The following is a 19,593-nucleotide window of genomic DNA, read 5'->3' as shown; positions in this document are numbered from 1 at the left end:
TCCAGTCACGATTCGTGGCTGCTCCTGCATCCTCTGAGTCGGGAGAATCTTTCTATTTCCATCAATTTCTGATCAATTTCAAATATCTGTTTCTATTTCCATCAGTTCTCAAGTGCCCTGCAAGTTCTAGGCTGGGTACCAATGTTTATTTTTGTTTTCTTTGCAGAGGAGTCGTTGGGTGATGAAGCACTTGGGAAGGATTTTGTAACTAAAATCTCTTTTTTTTCCAGTGACATCTTGTAATTAAGGCACCAAAATGGGGATGTTTGGAGTAAACTAGTCAGGAAAGGTGGATTTGAGTCAATTTGAAAAATGTCAGTAAATTTGGTTTGAGTAAATTTGAACAATTTACTCAGAATTTGAGTGAATTAGTCAGTAAAAGTGGATTTCCACACCTGGAGTAATCCGTGAGCAGGGCTGGAGCACAGAGGCACTCAGAAAGTTTGGGTGAGACCCCAATGCTGCAAAAAATAACAAAGCAGAGACTTTAATGGAAATATCATCCCTTAAAAAATGATTTAAATGGAAATATCATCCCTTAAAGTGCTTTAAAATACTGGTGCTGTGCCCACAGTCACAGTGTCAGAAATTTGCTTTATTTTTCCTGCTCTTAGCTCATTGTCAGTGAAAACAAAGACTCTGCAGCTCCTCGGGTTGGATCTTTTATTGTAAAATATTTCTTTGCATGGGAACTTCTGCATTTATTTCCTTTGGTAAGGAAGATATTTTACAGGAAAAGCTGGAGTCATTAATTGTGACTGTTGCTCATTAATTCAGTGCTGTCATTTTTGGAGTTTCTGACCTTCCAGATCCTCATGGGACTGCTGGAATTTTACCTTCCCAAAGCATTTTTAGGGAATTTTTTCCACCCAAATATTTTAATGCATAATCATTAGCTTATTTTTTTATTATTAATTTATTTTAATGCAATATTTAGGGAAGGTTTTCTCCCAGCTTGCCCAGCTGTCAGGGACACTACACAGCTCCACCAGAGCTCACATTTATCCTCCTGGAAACATCGCCATCCTATTACTTATAATTATATTATTATAATGACCATATTGCCAATAATATGGCAATATGGTAATTATAATAATATATATAATATATAATACCTGTTCTATATATTATAGTGTATATAATATATATTATATATAAAATTATAATTAATGTGGTAATTGTTAATAATAGTAATATATAATAATGCAATATAACACAATTATATTATTTATCACGATAAATGTAAACGAAGGTTTGTTTGCTTTCAGGATTTAACCTGAACAGAAATAACACTTTTTACACTTTTTTTTTTTTTTTTTTTTTTTTTGGTGTAAATAACAAAAAAATAACCTTTAGATATTGGAATAGGCATTGGTATGGGTATTCTATTAGGAAACATAACAAAAAAGATGTTGGGGATAATTTTTCGAGGAAAAGGGGAGGTGGAAGGCGGGAACATCCTGAGGGAGGCTGGAGCGGGGAGCGCGGGGCCGGGGAGACACCGCCGTGAGGGCCCGGTGCCGCTCCCGGAGCCTCTCCCGATGCTGCTCCCGGGCCCGTTCCGGTGCTGTTCCCGTTTCCATTCCCGTTTCCCTTCCCGGTTCCATTCCCGTTTCCATTCCCGGTGCCGTTCCCGGCCCCTCCCGCGCTGCCGGCGCCGCCTCAATCTTGTCCCCCCCGCGCCACCGTCGGCGGGTGAGGGGTCAGGGCTGCGGCCCGGAAGCGGCGGCGGAGGCGGGGCCCGGTGCCGGGGCCTGTCCGTGTGTCCGGCCCGGGGCTGCCCGGGGAGCGGCCTCTCCCCCCGCTGCCCGTCCGCCCGTGCCCGCAGCCCCGGCAGGGCAGGACGATGGTGCAGAGCCCGCCCGCACGGCAGCGCCGCCGCCTCTGAGCCCCGCCCGGCCCGGGGGCCTGAGCCCCGCCGCGGACGCCGGTAAGGAGCGGACGGGGGCGGCTCTGCGGCCCGGCCTGCCGGGGGATGGGGACGCCGTGAGGGGCTGGGAGCGGCGGGGGGAGCACCGGGAGAGCCCCCGGGGAGCCTCGGGCCGCGGCTGCCCCCGAGCCCCGGTCCCGGCTGCGCTCGGCTCCGCTGCGGGGTTGTAGCCCCGGTTTATTTTTGTTATTTACACCTAAAAATGGTCTCGGGAGAGGTCGTCAGCTTGAAGTTTGTATGCGTGGCGTCGTAGCAGGGGGAAGAAAAATAACAGCGGTGAAAAATAATAATTTCTGTAGCACTAAAAATAGTTGTGTTTTGAAATAGCCTCTCAACAGTGATTCCTGCGTGGGGAATCACTTTTTGGGGAACCTTTTTTTTTGTGGTTGTTCTGGGATGGTTTCCCCAATTTTCTCTACACCCATATTTCATCCTCTTTTACTTTTTGAGGGGGGGTTAACTTGACTAATGATTTCATGGTGGTTTTAATAATAAAATTCCTGGTGCATCATGCCTGGAACATGGCTGCTCCATCCCTGCTGTTACATCCAAACCGAGGATCCGAATCACCCTGAGAGAAAAACCCATTACAGCACAGCTGGGATCTTATTTTTCCCCATTTTCCCTTCGTTTGCTCTTTAGGGTTTGTCTTTGGGGAAATTTATTTCCAGGATTAGCTCTGGAGATGGAATTATCCGGGTGAATTTGCCCTGGCAGACGAACCTGGGTGGTGGATACGGATTCATTAATTAAGGTTGTGTGCTCTCCACATCCTCGCTGAACTTCCCCGAAGTTTGGCCGCTGGAACAACGTGCTGGGGAAATAAACCTGGGCTTGGCTGTTGTGGTAAATAATTATTGCGTTTTTTTCTGAGGGCTGACTTACGGGAAACACTCGGGATGAATCCCTGTGCCCCTGGGCAGGACCCGGCGGCTCGGGTTTCACCGGGGAGCTGCTGCCGCTTCCCTGCCCTGCCTGTGCCCGGAACACTCGCGGTGGCTGCGGTCCAGCTCCTGCCCAGCAGGTGTGCTCAGCCCTGAGATAACTCCTGTGGCAGCCCGAGCACAGATCGTATTCAATTGTGGCTGGGAATCGCTCCCTGAGCCCGGCCCACCAGGCAGGATTAAGCCCTGGGTCGCTTTGTTACCTGCCCTGATTTGAGGAGTGGCTCTGCTGGAATGTGATTCTTCTTTTCCACTTGAAAGACAAGAGCTTGAAAGGTCACCTGAGAAAACAAAATCGTTCCTGTGCTCTGAGAGTGCCCAGCTGAGGGCAGGGGACAAAGAGAGCTGGGTGTCCTTTGTGAGCTGGGGACAGAGGGACAGAGCCTGGCACATCCAGACCCCTCCTGGAGCACCCCCTGAGCTGATCCTGCAGGTCTGGCAGCTGCCATAATCTTCTTTTCTATTAAATAACAGCACAGGCTTTGTAGAAATGAAGCTGTTTTTAGCAATCTAGCCCTAAACTAGTAATGAAACTCGCTGGTGTCAGAATTGTGTTGCTTTTCCCAAACCTCCTCTTACCCAAAGCATGGCTGGGTGGGAGTTCATTTTCTTTCTAAGACTGTCCTGACCTGTGAATAAAGCAGGTTCCCGGGACTCAGAACTCCCAGGTTTTGGGAGAAAATGTGTGTGTTTTTGGGGGTTTGTTAATCTGTAAAATGGAGTGAACTCACCCAGCTGGGCTGAGCAAGCTGAGGTGCTGTTTGCTCTGAGCAGCGGGGCTGAAGCACACAGACATGAGAATATTCAGCCATAGCTTTGATACCTCAGCTGTGTCCCAGCTCCCTCATTTCAGTTTTGCTGCTGTTTCTATTTCCATCAGTGGCCACTGGCTGTTTTGCTGCTTCTCCCCCTTCTTTCCACACCCAAACTCTGAATTTGCCATTCCCCAAAGCTGCCATTTCCTCAGCTTGTCAGTCATTTTTCTGCTTGTGATTCAAGCTGTGTATCTGTCTGCATCCCTGTCTCCTCACAGCTCTCATTACAGACTGAAGAGCCTTTTCCTGGCATTTCTCTGCACTTTCACTGCTGAATTGGGTCCCACATTCCTTAATGAGTAGCTTTAATGAAGTCAACAATTAACCTTGAACTGGTCACTCAACCAGTTTGTGATTATTGAACAGTTACTGAGCATTTTCACACTTCTTCATCAAAACCAATCCTGTATTTTTGATTTCTCATGGATCTTTAAAGGTCCTGTAAAATGGAATAATTTTATTTTTCCTTTCCTCTCCCAGGTTCTCATGCTGAGCAGCAGTAACCAGAATAGCATTTTTAATACAAATTCAAAGTCCTTCGTCTATTACTGTGTGTTTTATTGCAGTCTGGGTGATTTGGGTTATGGTAACTCACGTTGGAAGTCATGACTTGGACCTGGAAAAGCTGGGAGGTTTAAAAATGCCCATGAGCTCTTTTAGCTGGAAGTGAATTCATTCCCATGGCACAGGCTCTTGGCAGACAGAGATGCCTGCTTCAGGTTTGGCACCAAAGTGTCTGATTTTCAACCAGAGGTTGAGTTAATTTTGATTTTACAGCTGGGTATGTTTAAAATTATGTTTTTCACTTCTAACAAAAGTCAGAATTCAGGGTTCATTGATCCAGGGGAAAAAAGCTTCCTCACTCTATTGCTGCTTCCTGACTTTTAACTTCCCTTGCCTTTTCTCATTCATCATTTTTAAGAACTGAGCACTTATAAAAAACACTTGGAACTTGTTTGGATTTGTCTGTTCCTGCACGAATTTTTCTTCCAGTGGGAAATGGAAATCAACTTTGCTGTCCCCAGAGTATCAGCTGGCACAAAGTTCAGGTGCTTGTGGTGAATCCACCAGACTTTTTTGAACAACACAAGTCTGTTGGGAAGGGCTGTCACACACAGATTGAGTAATGTTTGTCTTCCTTTTTCTTTTTTACATCATTGACTTTTTTTTTTTCAAGTTTTCTGTCTTTATAGAGAGTTGAAGTCAGAAATTTGGGTGTTTGAAATTCAGTCTCAATTTGATCTTTACAATTTTCTGTCATTCACCAAATTATTTCCCTGCCTTGGCTTTGTTTCATGGGCAGATCTGAAATGTTTGCTGTTGGTGCCCCTCTTGGGGATGTTGAAATGATTAATTAATCTTTGAAAAGTGTTTTCAGAGGTGAAAAGAAACATTTCATGCAAGTATGAAGCATTTGCTTCTTTCTATTCATGCAAGTCCCTGGATTTGTTCATATTCTGCATCCTGATCCTTTATCAGGGTGCCAGGAAGAAGGAATGTCCTTTTCCACATTTCCAGGTGCTGTTCCCCTGCTGCCCTGTGCACTGCATGTGCAAAGCCATTTTCATCTTCCAGGCTGCAGGCAGGCTGCAGTAAAATAGAAGTTTTTTGGAAAATGTGGAGTTTTTTCCTCAGTAAACATATTTGTGGATAAAATAGCTCAGCAAACTGATAAGCCAGTTCTGGCTGGAGCCAATTCCCCTTATCTCCCACTGGAGCAGATGTGTTTGTGCACATCTGCTGATCTTGGGGTTATGTTGGGTTGGATTCAAGGACCCAAGGTGATGTTTTTGTGAAGTTTCCTCCTCCACACGCCCTGATTGCTTCCCTCCCTGTGTGCTGAGGAGAAGCCTGCTGGCATTTCCTAGGAGTTGTTGTGTTTGGTTTATTTTGTTCACGCTGGAGGAGGCTCAGCTGCACAGAGGTACTGCTGTGCCCTGGGGGATTCCTCCAGGATGAATTCCTCCTTCCTGCTTGCCCTGCTGCTGGGGAAGGTTTTAGGCTGTGCAATTTCATCCCACTTCCTAAAAACATGATCTGAAGCTGCTGCAGATCCTAACACCTCTATTTTCCCAGATATCAGGATGCTGAAGTTAGCCTTCCTTACACTTGGTCTTGAACCTCATCAGGTTGTCCCAGAGCCACCTCTCCAGCCTGTCCAGATCCTTCCCACACAGCTTGGTGTCACTGCCAAGCTTGTCCCCATGTCCCTGTCACCCTCGAAGATGTTGAACAGCACCAGCCCCATCAGCAGCTCACACAACTCTGATTTTTATTTTCACTCTTAGACATCAAATTTGAAGAAAAGGAATCCAAATGAAAGATGATTTTGGTACCTGCTGCTCTTTATTGTTGCTAAAGGTGTTTGGTGTGAACACCACTGCTTTGTTTGCATTTATTTATGGCTGCTTTCCCATGGTCTGTTTAATTTGCATTTGTAAATATTCCTTTGGCATACGACATCATTTTCATTCAGAGTGGTTAACCCTGAGCTGACCCATTCCCTAACCCCTCTGCACTCGTGGTAGAGGGGCACCTTTGAAAATACAATTGATTTTTTTTTTATTTTTTGAGGTGCACAGCTCAATTTAAACACTATTCTGTGCAATGAGATACTGAAAATTGAAAAACTTGTGAGATCCTAAAGGAGAAGTGCTGGGGTAAGCACTGCTGCCTCCTGCCCTTCTCCTTCATCCAGTTTTCCTCCTCAGGATATTTCAGGGGTGGTTTTACATTTAAACTCCTCCTCCAGAGTGATTACCTTGCCTGCACAACAAGAAGGGGAAATATCTGTGAGGAAATTCCATCATTTTAAGCTTTCCAGTGGCAGGGTGGTAGTTGACATTATTGACAAAAATGTCAAACCACTTTGATCTCTTTAAAATTCATGTTTGGTTTTGGGTTTTTTTCACTTTGGTAAGTGCAGTTTTGCTTTCAATACCTGCTTTAGTACAGCATATGTGATTTTTATTGTTCTTAGGAATTCAGCTCCTTTGATATTAAGCCTCCAAATGGGAATTTAATATTTCAGCTGTGACTCATTGCATTGACTTTTTGGTCTTTGTGATAGACTTCAAGATTTTGCTTGTTTGCAATTTAGCCTTGAAAAACTCATCAGTCTATTTCAGCAGCTTCCTTTTCCACACTCTTTCATACACAAATAAAGAGGAATTCACAATGTTGCTCCTCTGAGGTTGCTGTCAGGAGCTGTTTTGGAGGAAATCTCCCCGAATTATAGAATATTTTCTTGCTTTTGAGTTGGCTGCTCGGTTCTGGCTTTCTGTGGCACTCTTGACAGATTAAACTGTTGTATTTCCCCCCTTCACCATTTTAATCTTTCTCCCTGCCTGGGTTTGTAGATGCTGATTTAAGAGCACAACATCTCCAGGGTTTCCTGGCGACTTCCAGCAGCTGTAACTCCTGCTGAACATCCCTCACTACCCAGCAATTACCTTGGAGCTGCTGGCCAATGTTCCAGCCTGGCAGTTTTCATTCTTGAGCTCCTTGTTTAGTCTGACTGGGGAGATTTTTATTGCACCAAGTATTAAAAGGCTTTGCTGGAGTGGAGAGAGGCAGCAGCAGTCATTAGAGCCACTCACTAAATTATTTATTTGGCTAAAAAGTGAAATCTGATCTTGCTTGCCTGACCTGCCAGGAGGTAAAAGCATTGTTTTGTTTTGGTTTGCTATTTTTTTTTTTTAACTCTGTGAACAAGAAATAAAAGTTTAAATTATATTCTTGAAGTTATTCATTTACACAGAGGAGGAAGTTAATTACTAGAGCTGGCAGAAGAGTTGTGATGCATTGTGATTCTAACAGAGAGGAGTTTAAGGAGCCCTGAAAATCCATAGACACTTTGATGTAATACACTGATCTGGGTCACAAATTCCATGACAATTAAAGTTATTTCATTACTTTGATTAAAAAATCAGTAATTCTTCAGGCAGAAGCATGGAAACACTCATCCTTCTGCTTTCCCCCATTGCTGTTTTCATGTCAGCTCCAGTATTGAAATCCACAGTTGTTCCCTTTTCCCTCCCAAATGCTCCAAAGGCACATTACTCCTCGGAAATTGCAGCTTATGGCATTTTCTAATTGCTTTCAAAGCCAGTGAGTTATGGCAGCATATTAAACAACTGGCACTTAAAAGCTGGTGATCTCTTACATAAAAATATTAGCCTGAATATTTCCCTGTGTAGGATTTTCAGCACATCCCCTTTTTTTATGGCTGGTTTTAGACCCTGTGGCAAACAAATTCTAATGGAGCTGTTAGAAACCCCTTTAAAAAAGGAATCCCAGCCCTGGATGTGCTGTGGGTGACACTCAGCCCTGATTAAAAGCTGCAATAAACTCTGCATCTGTGTTAGTTCCTAAAGGAAATTCAGGCGGGTACACTGCCTACAACTCTGCTTTTGGTTTAGGTTTTGATCTCCTTCCATCTCCCCATGTGTCTCCCACGTTTCCAGAAGGAGTATTTGGGATTTTGCCTCTGGATGGAGCGTTTGGGGTTTTTAAGTCAGGCTCTTTGAAGGAATTTGCTGCCAGGGACAAGACAGGCAGAACGTGCAGGAGGGCGGATCATTCCCAGCATGATCCCTGCCAGCCCCAGCTCTCCCTTCCCTGTCCCTGCTTCCTTCTGCCACCTTGCCTGGCTGTGCCACAGCTGCTCTGGGACAAAGTTCTGGTAAGGTGCACATTTCTCATCACCTTTTCTTCCCCTCTTATCCCTCTCCTTTCCCTGCTTTTCATCCTGGCTTTGTAGGGATGTTCACAGCACCCACTTCTCTCTGAGAAAAGCTTCCTGGGCTTTGCAGGGTGGATGGAAAGGGGTTGATGGTGCAAAATAATAAAGCCAGGATGAGATCTTGAGCTCTGGAGAGCTCTGTCTCAGCCAGGAGAGCGAGTGGGGGGTCAGCAGGCACAGCCCAGGGTTGTGTTGTTGGCACTGTACCTGTGTCTCTTCTCCCTGAGCTGGATTTTCCCCTTTCTGGGACACTTCTGCAGGTTTTGTCAATATTTCTTCTGCAAACAGGAACTGCTGAAGCATTCCTGCCAGTAAAATCCTGAGTATACACAAGGAAGTTGGGATCGTTGTACTCTGTGGGCTCTGAAAAGAGCTTTGTCTTCACCCTTGTTCTTTACCCTTCTTTTGTTTTCTCTTGAATCAATAGATCACATCACAGATCCCTCCCTGCCTTGCCCTGTGCCTCTCTCATCCTCTGAGCTGCCACTTTTCAGCCCTGCTACACCTGGATTGTAAATGACAATGGTGGGAGTCAGTAGGAATCACCCTGAGCTGCAGGAGCAGTCCCTGCCTTAATTAAATGTTATCAGATCTCTGTGGATGTTCCAGCTTTAACCCTTGCAGTACAGAATTCTTTTTGCCTTTCCCTCAGAGTTTTGGAGATCAGCAGCACCTTGCTAGGAGCAGCTTCTGCCTTGGTGGTTTCATTGGGGTTAAAAGCCTTTTCAGCCATGGTTTTATGTAGGACAAAGATAAAGGTGGGCTTGGAGTTCCTCCTTGCAGAGCTTCTGAAGGAGATGTCACAAGGCTGCCCTTTAACACCAGGCTGTTTGCTTTTCCCTGGTTGTGTAGATGGGGAAGCTTATACAGGAATTTGGGTCTCTTTGCTCTGCAGATAACAATTCAGGAGGGGAATCAGACAAAATACTATATTTGGGGCAAAAATTAATGACTTGGGAATTTCCTCAGCATGTAAGGTCCTGGCTGTGCTTATAGACAGAACAAAAAGTTCTAGATCCTGCAAGAATTAAATAAAGACCAGGAGTCTTCCAGCCTCCACCTTAATGCAGGTTTTTGGGTGTTTCTGCCCATAGGATTATTGATGCAAAAGCTTTAAATAATGTAGGGCTGCTTCTCAGATCCTGCTTTGAAAATAAAAGCGTTTGGGGTGGGGTAAAGAGGGATCCTTAAGGCTCCAGCCTTGGTTTTCAAAGGGTGTGCAGAGTTTGGTTTGTACCTTGGTGCTTTCAGACATCACTGGCATTAAAATGTAGCAATGATACCCTGCCTGGGGAAAGGCAAGAACTGGCTTTATTACTTATCAGTGATGCTTGGCTGTGCTGGAAGCCCTCATTCCTTAAAACCTGTTCCCAGCTGGCAGTTTGAGGCCCTGGGAAGGTGATGTGGAGCCTGTTCTGATCACTGCTGTATTTCAGGCACACGCTCTGTGCTCAGTGAAGAGCACAGCCATGGGATTTTATCTCAATTCTGTGTACAATCCCATTTCTCTCTTTCTGTCTGCTGTGATCCACCACCCCCCAGCTGTAACACACAGTCCAGTGACTCTGTTGGAACATTCTCTCCCCTCAGGTGAGCAATCAGAATAATGTTCTACATAAACCTGTTGGAGAACCTGAAGGTTTATATCAGCAGCCGCCCTCCGCTCGTGGTCTTTATGATCAGCGTGAGCGCCATGGCCATCGCCTTCCTGACACTGGGCTACTTCTTCAAGATCAAGGAGATCAAATCCCCAGAAATGACAGAGGTACGTGCAAAAATGGTCATTTGGAAAACATGCCTGAAGTTAAGGTTTTTTCCCCTCCTAGAAAGCACAGAGTGGTGTGGGGGATTGTCTCCATTTTATTTTCAGAAGGGCTGTTGGGGTGAGTGTTTGTTAGTTGTTTTATATCAAGGACAAGGCCAAATCATCTGTCATGGATCTTCCCTGCTGTGGTTAGGAACCTTTCAGTTCGTTATTTAGGTGTTATTCAGTTTGTTTATTTAGCTGGTTTGGGGAACTTCTTCCCTCAGCACTGTCCTGTGAGGAGGGAACCTGGGCAGCAACTGCTCACCCCAGAGCGTGGAGAGGGGCTTGGAGCAAAAACCCTGTGAGGAACAACTGAGGGAGCTGGGGGTGCTCAGCCTGGAGAAAAGGAGACTCAGAGGTGACCTTATCACTCTCTACAGCTCCTGAAAGGTGGCTGTGCTCAGCTGGGGCTGGGCTCTTTCTCCAGGCAGCACTGACAGAACGAGAGGACACAGTCTCAAGCTGTGTTAAAGGAAATATAGGTTGGATATTAGGAAAAAGTTTTTTACAGAAAGAGTGATAAATTTCTGGAATGGTCTGCCCAGGGAGGGGGTGCAGTCCCCATCCCTGGGGGTGTTTAACAAAGCCTGGATGTGGCACTGGGTGGCAGGGTTGGGTTGAGGTGTTGGGGCTGGGATGAACTCGATGACCTTAAAGGTCTCTTCCAACCCAGTCATTCTGTGAACAGACTGAGTTTCCTTTCCAGCTCCGGGGAGGGAGCTGGGACTGAACCCATCTGACTTCTGCAAACAACTTTCCTGTTGTTGAGCCAGCCCTGCTGGTGTTTGTGTTGCTCTCTGAGCCGTGTGATTTTTGTTCAATGGCCTGGAACCGGGCGGGACGGGACCGAGCGAGGCGGGAGCTCCCTCATGGGCTTGAATTCTCCCCCTTTTGTTTTAAGGACTGGAATACTTTCCTGCTGAGGTTTAATGATTTGGACTTCTGTATATCTGAGAATGAAACCTTGAAGCACCTCCTGAACGACACCACAACTCCAGAGAGCACCGTGACCAGCGGGCAGGCCAGGTCTTCCACGCAGTCCCCACAGACCCTCGAGGACTCTGGTCCCATCAACATCTCTGTCACCATCACGCTGACCCTGGACCCTCTCAGACCTTTTGGGGGATACTCTCGCAATGTCACACACCTCAGCTCCACAATTTTTGGGCACCAGATTGGACTTTCAGGTAGGCAAGGCTGGACCTTCAACAATTCAGGTTACAGTTGGCTTTTAGAGGTTTTTTCATACCCTTTCAAGGGGGGATTGGCTTCACACTGAAATTAAAGAGGTTTAGATTAAATATTAGGAAGAAATTCTTTATTGTGAGGGTGATGAGTACTCAGAAGCTGTGACTGCCCCATCCCTGGAAGTGTCCAAGGCCAGATTGGACAGGGCTTGGAGCAACCTAGGCTAGTGGAAATGTCCCTGCTCATGGCAGGGGGTGGAACAAGACAGTTTTTAGGGTCTCCTCCAACCCAAACCATTCTATGATTCCAAGTAATGATATTATTTTAATCACTATATGATCAGATAAAAATTTACCAGCTTATTATGGGTACAACTCTTACGCACAGATGTGCTCCCAACTTATTCTGAGTTTATTCCTGTATGGAGCCCTTCTCTTGTTTGTTAGAGGAACTTGTCCCTGCATTCAGAATGGAAAAGAACCTGCAGGCGTGCCAAGATCAGGCTTGGCAGTTTGAAATGATTAAACCTAATGACAATGGAAGGTCATTTTTAAGCCAGCAAAATTCCAAACAGTGACTCTCTTCAGTTTTGTCTTGGTCCATCAAGTCCTCAGCTGACATTTCAAATGTGGCATAGATGCAGTAGAGAGTATTACATTGCCTAAAAATTTCTAGTTTATCTAAAATGCATAAGTGAATCAGCTTTAATATCACAAACAGCACCAGATAAGATGATTATGGTTTCTGTGGTGTGCAGAGACCAATCTGCTCTCTGGCTGCCTGCCAGGAAGTTTTGACAGGAGTTCATAGAGAATTAATAGAAATTGATAATAGAACCTCACTGTATTTTAGCTTTCAGTTAGAATTGCATTTTATAATAACGTTGAAGGTCTTGAACCTGTGGAGAGACATTGCCAATAGCTGCAAATGTGCATTACTGGGGTTTCTGTTGTTATTTTGTCACTGCTTTGAGAGCTGCCAAATGCAAGTCCCATTTGCAGCAGCCTGGATTTGTTTTCAGTCTGAATTTCTCCACGTGGAGTTATTGTACAGGACTTAATGTGCAGTTCAGCATCTGCTGACACCTTTTTCTCTACACAAAAATCTCCAGTTTGAAAAGTGAGCGTCAGAAAAAACAGATGTGGAACAAAGTTCTTAGGAGGAGAAAGGCTTTTCTAATAAAGGTCTGTGAACATGCATGAATTCACTTAGAAAGAGTTTTAAATTTCTGAAAGCAGCCTGATGACCCCAGTTCTGGGGTGGGAGAGATTAGAAAGAGCAGCAGCTGGGGGATTTTGTGGTTTCTTTTGGGTTTTAACTTTGCTGTCTTTGTTGCCTGCAAAGATCCGGGATGACTCCAAAGGGTGATGCTTCCTGCCTTAATCATCTGTGTGCTCTCCTTACCCCAGTGATTATTGCTCAGATACTTTTGTGAGCCAAACCCCAGCTTTCCTTGTCTCTTTCTCAAAGGCAGAGAATCCCACGAGGAGATAAACATCACCTTCACCCTGCCAGCTGCCTGGAATTCTGATGACTGTGTCCTGCACGGCCACTGCGAGCAGGTCGTGTTCACCACCTGCATGACTGTGACAGCAGCCAGCAACGTGTTCCCAGTCACAGTGTAAGTGCAGCTCTCCCCCAGGGGCTGCTTCCTGCCTCATTCATTCCTCTGAGTTGTTAGCTCCTCCTGAAAATTCCTGTTGATCATGGAAATTATGTCCTTGCACTCCTTCCCCCATGGTAAAACATTTGTCACAAAACCTCTGCTCTCTTTGAGATTTTTTTTGGCCCATGCCTGCCTTTCAATTGTGATTTAAACTTCACTGGGAGCAAGAGAATCCATGAAAATTTAAGGGATTTACCCCATAATTGAGTTTCAGAGATGAGATTTGACACTGAGGTTCTCACCCTCTTCCCTGCTGAGAGATGAGCTCAAGGCAAAGGCTGCTTTGCCTTCACCAAAAGATCTTCCCTTTGTCTTTTCTGGATTCCCTGACACTGTTCCATCCAACCTGGAGGAGCTCAGGCTGTGGGAAGCCTTAGGAAAACCAGTATTTTTCCAATTAAGCTATGGGATGTTGGCTTAGTGCAACAACATGCAGTTAAATTCTGATTTTAGTGTAGCAATCATGTGGCTTTTGGGGGTTTTTAACTGAAACTTTGGGGTTTTGTTTTTGCTTTGGAAGGCCCAAACTAAAACCATGTTTTGAGAAGCAAAGTTGTCCTGGTTGAACATGGAAAATACATTTCAGAGTGCTGATTATTTCTGTTTTCTTGCAGTCAGCCACCACATTGTGTTCCTGAAACCTACAGCAATGCCACTCTGTGGTACAAGATCTTCACCACGGCCAGGGACTCGAACACAAAATATGCCCAGGATTACAACCCCTTCTGGTGTTACAAGGGAGCAATTGGCAAAGTCTACCATGCTTTAAACCCCAAACTAACTGTTATAGTTCCAGATGTAAGTGCTGGCTGTTGCTCTGGTGTTTTCAGTAAATGCTTAGCTCTGGTTTCATTGGATATAGTTCCTAAAATTGTCATTTTTGCTGTTGGTTTATTGTGTGGTTTCATTGGATATGGTTCCTAAAATTATCATTTTTGCTGCTGGTTTAGTGTGTGGTGTGAGGGCTGAGAATGCTCCAGCCTAATGGGTTTGATGATTTTCATCCATGTGCCTCACAGCTCTTCATAACCACCATTTATTCTTTGAAATCATTTCACAAAAGCCTCTGCCAATATTTGGAAAAATATCCCTAACACAGATTTTTAACACAAGAAACATTTTGTGCCACGAGTAGGAATCACTTCCATTGCTGTGTAAAGGGGAGAAAGTTGATTAATGAAGTAATTTCTGGGTTGATCTGGTAATTATTGCTTTAATGTCAAGTGCTAGGTCAGTAAATGGTTTTAATTTGCTTTTCTGTGTGCAGGATGATCGCTCTCTAATAAACCTGCACCTCATGCACACCAGTTACTTCCTCTTTGTGATGGTGATCACAATGTTCTGCTATGCAGTCATTAAAGGCAGACCAAGCAAACTGAGGCAAAGCAACACAGAATTCTGCTCTGAAAAGGTGAGTGTGTGGTAACAGAATCCTGACTGATAAGGAAACAGAGAAAAGCTCCTGTTGGGCAGGGGACAGACTGGTTTTTCTTGTCTCTGGAAATGGGGATTTAATTGCCTTTCATTGTGGACAGTGCAGGTAGGGGTTATAAAATCCACACAAGGGCTTTGGAGATCCTCAGAATGAGATTTCTGTCCTCCAGAAATGCATTATTGCAGCTCAGGAAGTGCTGGGCTGTGACTCTTCTGCCATAATTATGGTGTTGCTGGAACTTTTTTGTGAAGCAATGAATAGGTGGCATTAAATCTTAATTTATTAATTATCTTTTACCACAACAGACTGAAAGCCTTGAGTAAAACATGATACATAATTCTAAGGGTTGTTCATCAGAATTAAGTTAAAAACAAAGCTGTTGAAAGAGTCATTGGTTGTTAATCAGAATTAAGTTAAAAACAGTAACAAAGCTGTTGAAAGAATCATTGTTCAGTGTTACCTTGGGGACCTGCAGTTTGCCTGAAGGATTCAATATGAGTATTTTTAATTGAGAAGTGGGAAGCCAGTGTTGACACCTTTTGGTCTTAATGATATTTTGTAGTTTGAGCTGGTTTGGGGTGTTTTTTGTGGGCTTTTTGGTTTGGTTTTTTTTGGTTTTGGGGTTTTTTTTGGGTTTTTTTGGGTTGTTTTTTTTTTTTTTTTTTTGGTTTTGGGTGGTTTGGGACTTTTATTCTATTGATTTTTGCAAAGTACAAAACGCCTTCAGACTCCCTTTGATTTCCTTTCCAAGTCAGACTTTCCAAGCTTTCTTTGAAAAGTCAAGGACAGCTCTGCCAGCTCACAGAGATAAATCATATCACTGTTACAGGATTAAGAATTTCCCTTTAATTAAATATTTTCTCTTCCTTTGTTTTTTTTTTCCAGGTTGCTTTGTCAGAAGCATAAACCCCCCCCCTGTCCTCCTGAGAACGACGAAACCATTGCCTGCTGAACCCAGCCTGGGTCTTAACACTCTGTGAATCCATTACCTTGCAATGTTGGTTTATTCCAACCAAAGACATTTCAAAGTGCCTGTAATTGATTTGTACATATTTATAAAAGCAGAATATCCAGAGTAATTCTGAGCAGATGTGCTTGTCCCCTGGCCCTGCCCTGGGACAGCCCCATGTTGGTGTAGATAACTCCACTGAAAAGGCTCCACAGAGGCAGAGATTTTTGTCTAGCTGCACCTGGGCAGGTGAAGATGCCTTTGCAAGTGTCTCAAACCAACCAAGAGATGTTTGGTTTTTTGCCCAACCTGTACAGTGTGTTTGAACCAAGTATGCACCTTTGATATAATCCTGCATTTCCAAAGCCACCAATCTACAACATGAATTCAATGTGTGTTTGTGTGGCCTAATACTTTATTCCATTTGCTCCTTGCTTGCAAGAAAAGATATCAACGTTTTAGATTTTTTTTTCTCTTTTGGAAAAAAAAAAATACATATTCACATTTTAATAGTGCTGTATTTAGGACAAACTTGTGCTTTTATTCATAGTAAAGAAATTAAGAAGTGAAGTCCCATTTTAAACTGTTACTTACTGAAAAGAACTGTTTGATTTTTTTGTTCTGTTTTGGTTTGGTTTTTTTGGTTTGTTTTTTTGGTATTTCATTTGGCTTGCTGAATGCCAGAGAACCAGTCAGCACAGAGACTATCTGGAAAACTTTTCCACTTGGCCTCCCCTCCCCAGCCCTCCAGCCAGGATCGTGTGTCTCTGCTGCAGAGCAGCTGTCTGTAAGCTTTTTTTTTTTTTCTATTTTCTTTCTTTTCTTTCTAGAAAGTGAAACTTAATAAAAAGATGTATTGTGTTAGCAGCCTGCTGGGGCTCTGCACAGCCTTGGGCAAGTGCAAAGAGTGAAAGGAAAAGAGATCCCAGAGTCTCTTCCAGAGCTTCCCTCTGGGACTGTGCCTGCAGCTCTGAGGGGCAGTGCCCCTGGCCCTGCTGGGCTCTGGCCCTTTAAATTCATTAAATTGCCATTTTCTGCTGTCCACCCAGGGGAAAATGACCACAAAAGTGGGGCTCTTGTGAGGAAGGTCAAAGAAACCACCCAGTGAAACTCCTTCTGTTCTCTGTGTCCATTCTTCTGTCAGAGATTTGGTTCTTGCATTTCTCCCTTCTCCATTCTGCCTTTTGCTGGTTTTTCTTGTGGTTCCTTGAGCAGCCTCCTCAGTTTCAGGGGTCAGGCTCTCCTGCAGACACTTCCACTCCTGCTTTTAAATCTCACTGGTTGCCTTAATTGACTTTTTACTTTTCTCCCAGCTTTCATTCATTCCTTGATTCCTTCCCACAGGCTTTTTTTCCTCTTCCTTTTGCTCCAAACTCCACAGAAGAAAAAAGCCAAGTAAGAATCTCATAGTCTCAGTGATGCTGGCAGAAAATTCCCAGTTTGTTCCCTCCAGACACCACTCCTGGTCTGTGTGTGTTGGGACTTCAGTAAGTTCACGAGTGTTAAGGGTGTTTGAGCAGTCACAGTTTTGTTTCCTCCCACAGTTTCAGTTCCCTAAGTGGGATTACCTGACATGTTTTCTTCCAGGGAATGTTAAGGCAAAGCTTTAGAGATGGCCTGGTTTGAAGTTTAGGGATAAAAAGAAGCTCCCAATTTTCTCCTGATGCTGCTGTGGGCTGCTGCTGCTTCCCTGGGATGAGGCAGGGGAGTGAAACAGGCCAAGAGCTTCTCCTGAGCTGTTCCTAAATCCCAGCCTGAGCTGTTCCTAAATCCCACAAGCCCAGCCTTCCGTGCTAATCCTCATTCCAAGAGCTGCCTCTGAGGGTGGCTGGATCTGGGGCCCAAATGCAGGAATAAGAGATGGACTGGGAGAGAGGAATCCTGGAAATACCCAAAAACCACCCAACATCCCCCAAAGCAAAGCAAATCCTTTCTCCTTCAACAAATTCCAGCTCCAAACATCCCAGCTGGAATTTGGGCTGTCGGGGGAACCATTTGGGAATGAAAGGAACCTCCTTGGCAACTTCTCCCCCACTTTCTGCACCCCCAGGAATATTAAAGATTGTCACCCACAGATGCAGAAGGGAGAACGTTGGAGAGTTGGATTTTTGGCCTTAGTTATCCTTCTGCCCCCTGTATTGCAGCAGGGAGGTGCAGGCTGTCCCAGCAGGCCAAGTGCTGGAATGCTGAGGAATATTGGATTGTTCCCAGGCGATGTACAAAGTTAAATGCAGCCAAACAGAAGAGTTAAAACTTAATATTAAAGTTCAGATCATATTGATCTTTCCTTTTTTTGTTTTCTTTTTTCTTTTTAACTATGACTTGAATCAGTTTTGATTCTATTTGTACGTGTTTTCTTGTTCTTAGAAAGCTGCCATTTTCTTTTTTTTTTTTTTTTTCATTTTCTTTGGCATTACATAGAAAATCTGAGCCTTGGTTTCAACCCTCTGCAGGTGATTGTAGGGTTCGAGATGGCTGTTTTTTGGTTTTTGTTTTGTTTTGTTTTGTTCTTACATTTCACTTGTCTTGTTGCATGATGGTTAATAGCTGATTTGGAAATGACATTTCTCTCCTAGATTAATTTTTGTGTTTGTAAGATGTGCATATTGCTTTGCAGAATAAAAACTATGAAGTTTATCTTTGTTGTCTTTATTTCCACAGTCTGGTGGCTGCAGAGGTTTCATAAATCAACCAAAATTACGTGGAGCACAGGAGGAGATCAGGGAAAAATCTGCAGCAAAATGAAATTGAATTTAGGTTGTAAATTCTCTTTTTCCCTCCAGCACTCATCAAAACCTTGCTGGTGATGAATTGCCTGGCAGGGAGAAAATCAATCTGAAGGTAGCAGCTCCTGTTTCTGTTTAACTCCTGGGACTTGTTTGTCTGCTGTCACCAAAATTTGGATTCCTGAGCCCCAGCCCTGTCCTGGGAGATCTCAGGAGCTGCACACACACAAAGGATCCATTGTGGGTCCTTCCTCTGAGCTTGTGCCAAATTTTTGGGTGCAGTCTGAGGCCTGACCTTGAGTGTCTGTGAGCCCGGACTGGGAACAGCTCAGTGACCAAAAGAAGGGTTTGGCTCTCCCTGCAGCCCATTCCTGAGCTGTCCCTGTCCCCTCAGAGGCTCTGCACAGCCCCACTCCCTTGCTGTGCCTTTTCCTGGGCTGCTGGGACAGCCTGGGTTTAAAAAATCCCTTTTAAAGGGTTTTTACACTCTGCTGTGACTTTTACTGAGAGCTAAAATCTGGATCATCCCAGCTGCTCCAGCTCTGCCCTGCAAGGCTTCCTGGCAGAACCAATATTCCCTTTTATTTACCTTCTGAAGATGTTTCTTTACAGAACTCTTGGGATCTAAGCATAGATTTCCCTGGGCTGCCTTTTTTTTTTAGCTCCTTGCACCAGATTCAGGCACCTCCATGAAATAAATAGCAATAAGATTCAACCTGTAGTGACAGAAAGAGTAAGGCAAGGCAGAGAGCAGCTTTTTAAAAATGTTTGTGAATAAAAAAAGTCACAATTCCATGTCATTTGTCTTTTGAAAGGATCCCTGCTGGTAATATTTCAGCAATAAGGGGTTTTATAGTGAGGAGGGTGATAAAATATTCCCTGTGATCATGGGATAATCACACCAGGGAGTTGTTTTGTCAGTGGGGAAAGGATGAGAGCCCAGGAGCAGCTCAGGTGAGGTGTGGGATTGAAAAACAGGGGTGTCCTTGGATTCTGTAGGGACAAAATTGTCACCTAGAAGGCACAAATGGCTAAAAAGGGTAATTTTTGGGAGGTAAGGGCTCGCTGTGGGGCTCAGAGCAATGGATGTGCCCCTAAATTTGAGCCTCACCCTCCTGAAAGCCTGGTTGTGTTCCTTAAAGCTCAGGGGATGGGGGGAAACAGCTTAAAAATGCACATTTCCAAAAGGAAACCCTCTGTGAGATCCCAGGCAATGCCGGTGACCTGAAAGTGCCTGGAAATGAGGGGAAACCAAACGTGGATCTGGGTCAGGGAGAGAAGCCTGGAATTCCTGCAGGGAAAGGATTTGTAGGGTGAGGCAAAATGAGGAATGTCAGTGGGGAAGTGGGAGCTGTGCCCTGAGGGGACTGGGGGCTGGAGGGGAAATCC

General features: G+C 44.5%; 1 protein-coding gene across 1 annotated transcript; it reads left to right on the top strand.

Moving 5' to 3' along the window:
- Positions 1-1,708: 1,708 nt before the first annotated feature.
- TMEM248 (transmembrane protein 248) lies at positions 1,709-18,115 on the top strand. The gene is made up of 7 exons (XM_041423054.1): positions 1,709-1,930; positions 10,024-10,198; positions 11,142-11,427; positions 12,899-13,049; positions 13,709-13,892; positions 14,362-14,505; positions 15,415-18,115. Exons 2-7 carry the CDS (start codon positions 10,040-10,042, stop codon positions 15,433-15,435), a joined length of 945 nt encoding a protein of 314 aa, XP_041278988.1. The 5' UTR covers positions 1,709-1,930; positions 10,024-10,039; the 3' UTR covers positions 15,436-18,115.
- The last annotated feature ends 1,478 nt before the right edge of the window (positions 18,116-19,593 follow it).

Source organism: Onychostruthus taczanowskii, unplaced genomic scaffold (assembly GCF_017590055.1).
Source record: "Onychostruthus taczanowskii isolate IOZ18803 unplaced genomic scaffold, ASM1759005v1 scaffold75, whole genome shotgun sequence".
NCBI classification, from domain to species: domain Eukaryota; kingdom Metazoa; phylum Chordata; class Aves; order Passeriformes; family Passeridae; genus Onychostruthus; species Onychostruthus taczanowskii.
This window is presented reverse-complemented; position numbering and strand designations above follow the sequence as displayed.

Coding starts and splice junctions, on each gene's coding strand:
- TMEM248 (XM_041423054.1), top strand. CDS start 10,040: ATGTTCTACATAAACCTGTTGGAGAACCTGAAGGTTTATATCAGCAGC. Junction 11,428..12,898: donor GCACCAGATTGGACTTTCAG/GTAGGCAAGGCT, acceptor TCTTTCTCAAAG/GCAGAGAATCCCACGAGGAG. Junction 13,893..14,361: donor TAACTGTTATAGTTCCAGAT/GTAAGTGCTGGC, acceptor TTCTGTGTGCAG/GATGATCGCTCTCTAATAAA.